Source organism: Solanum pennellii, chromosome 1 (genome assembly GCF_001406875.1).
Source record: "Solanum pennellii chromosome 1, SPENNV200".
NCBI classification, from domain to species: Eukaryota; Viridiplantae; Streptophyta; class Magnoliopsida; order Solanales; family Solanaceae; genus Solanum; species Solanum pennellii.
In genome coordinates this window covers 101,079,593-101,081,056 of record NC_028637.1, presented here as the reverse complement: position 1 = coordinate 101,081,056, position 1,464 = coordinate 101,079,593, and the positions used below count along the sequence as shown (strand labels likewise).

Genomic DNA, 1,464 nt, shown 5'->3' with positions numbered 1-1,464 from the left:
TAAGGTGAAACACTGATCCCTACCAACATACATTACTTGTAGAGATGCAAAAGTGTATTTGCTTATACACAATCTTTGAAACTTGCCATATCCAGAAGAGCATATCGACCCTTTAACAAAATTTGCAGGCAGCTTTTCATGTGCTTGCATACAAATGCTGCTTCTTGACACTATATACATCTTCAAAACATCATGCTAAGGTTGTTAAGATACTTACAGATTGAAAGCTATACATATCTTCCAAAATCCACTAAGGTATTAACTGAAACTTTGCCTGCTTCGACTAGGCAAAATAGCCCCAATTCATCTGAAATATGGGGTTACTTGTCTTACCACTATTCGGCCTTTGTACAGTGGACTCAGTAAAGGATGCATCAGGGATAATGTTGCTTCCAGTATCACCTTGCGAAGTCACATGATCAATTACTGATGGTGCACCAAAGTTGATCATACTCGGGGTCAAACCACTCGGCAAGTTTGGATTTGTTGTAGTTTCCTTGTTCTTATGTTGTTCATAAGCAGCCATTTCTCGGATATATCTTTCCTTATCCAGCTTACTTGCTTCAATATAAGGCTGCAAAAGTTGGAAGGAAACGATGAACAAGGAAAAAGTTTTACTTCCCACTTGTTACATGGAGCAATGTAAAATATAAGAAAGAAACATGAATGCTTAATTGATGAGGAAATTTTGACCAAAATGAGCTATTTTAAAAATCAATTTACCTAATTAACACGTTTTTAATTTTTTTTACAAAAATAGTATAAACGTACTTTATGGTAACGTTTTAGGCTTTATTTGATTTTTTAAAAAAATAACGCCGTTAACTTAATAAACGTTACTGGCGGTAACGTTTTTATATTAAAACATGACAGCGCCATATCCTCACTAAACGACGTCACTTTGTTATTAACTTAAATGTTATGTGGCTGCCAAACCCTTTCACCCCTTTCACCCTTTCAGCCCTTTCCCTGTAAAAAAAAAATTGGCAGCCGCCATTGTCACTTTCTAAGCCTCCATATTCCATTTTCGATCGGTAATTTGTGGACGAAGAGAAGGCGTGAAAGAACAAAAACACAGGAAGACAATGAATGGATCAAAACCTCATTTCGTGGATAAACGGTAGCGGTAGTTTTTCCAAATCAATTTTGAGGATTTCTTGTTATATAGAGTTTCACGATAAATTGCGGCTATCAATCTTCTGGAAAGCTTGAAATCAAGTTAATTTCCTGTGTTAGAGCCTTGAGGTATGTTTTTTTCCCTTACAAACTAGTAGATGGAATGCTTGAATTTTAGAATTTCTATCTTCTCGTATTTATATCGTTTTGGTTATATGGAATAATCACTCAAGAAATTCTAATCTGCATGTTCTGTTTTTATTTTGAATTCATGCATCTTGTTGATGCACGGAGAAACAATGAAAAGAAAAACAAAGAAAAAAAATGTTCACATGAAAATGGAAGGAA

The 1,464-nt window shown here is 35.0% G+C and overlaps 1 protein-coding gene across 2 annotated transcripts in view; it reads right to left on the bottom strand.

Annotated features, from left to right (window-relative positions):
• LOC107025656 (high mobility group B protein 10-like) overlaps positions 1 to 1,464 on the bottom strand; it is a 6,504-nt gene continuing 5,040 nt past the window's right edge. For both annotated transcript variants that reach the window (XM_015226422.2, XM_027913914.1), the window contains exon 6: positions 1 to 574. In XM_015226422.2, the coding sequence (XP_015081908.1) occupies positions 284 to 574 (291 nt within the window). In that variant the 3' untranslated portion in view covers positions 1 to 283. The remainder of the gene's footprint in view (positions 575 to 1,464) is intronic.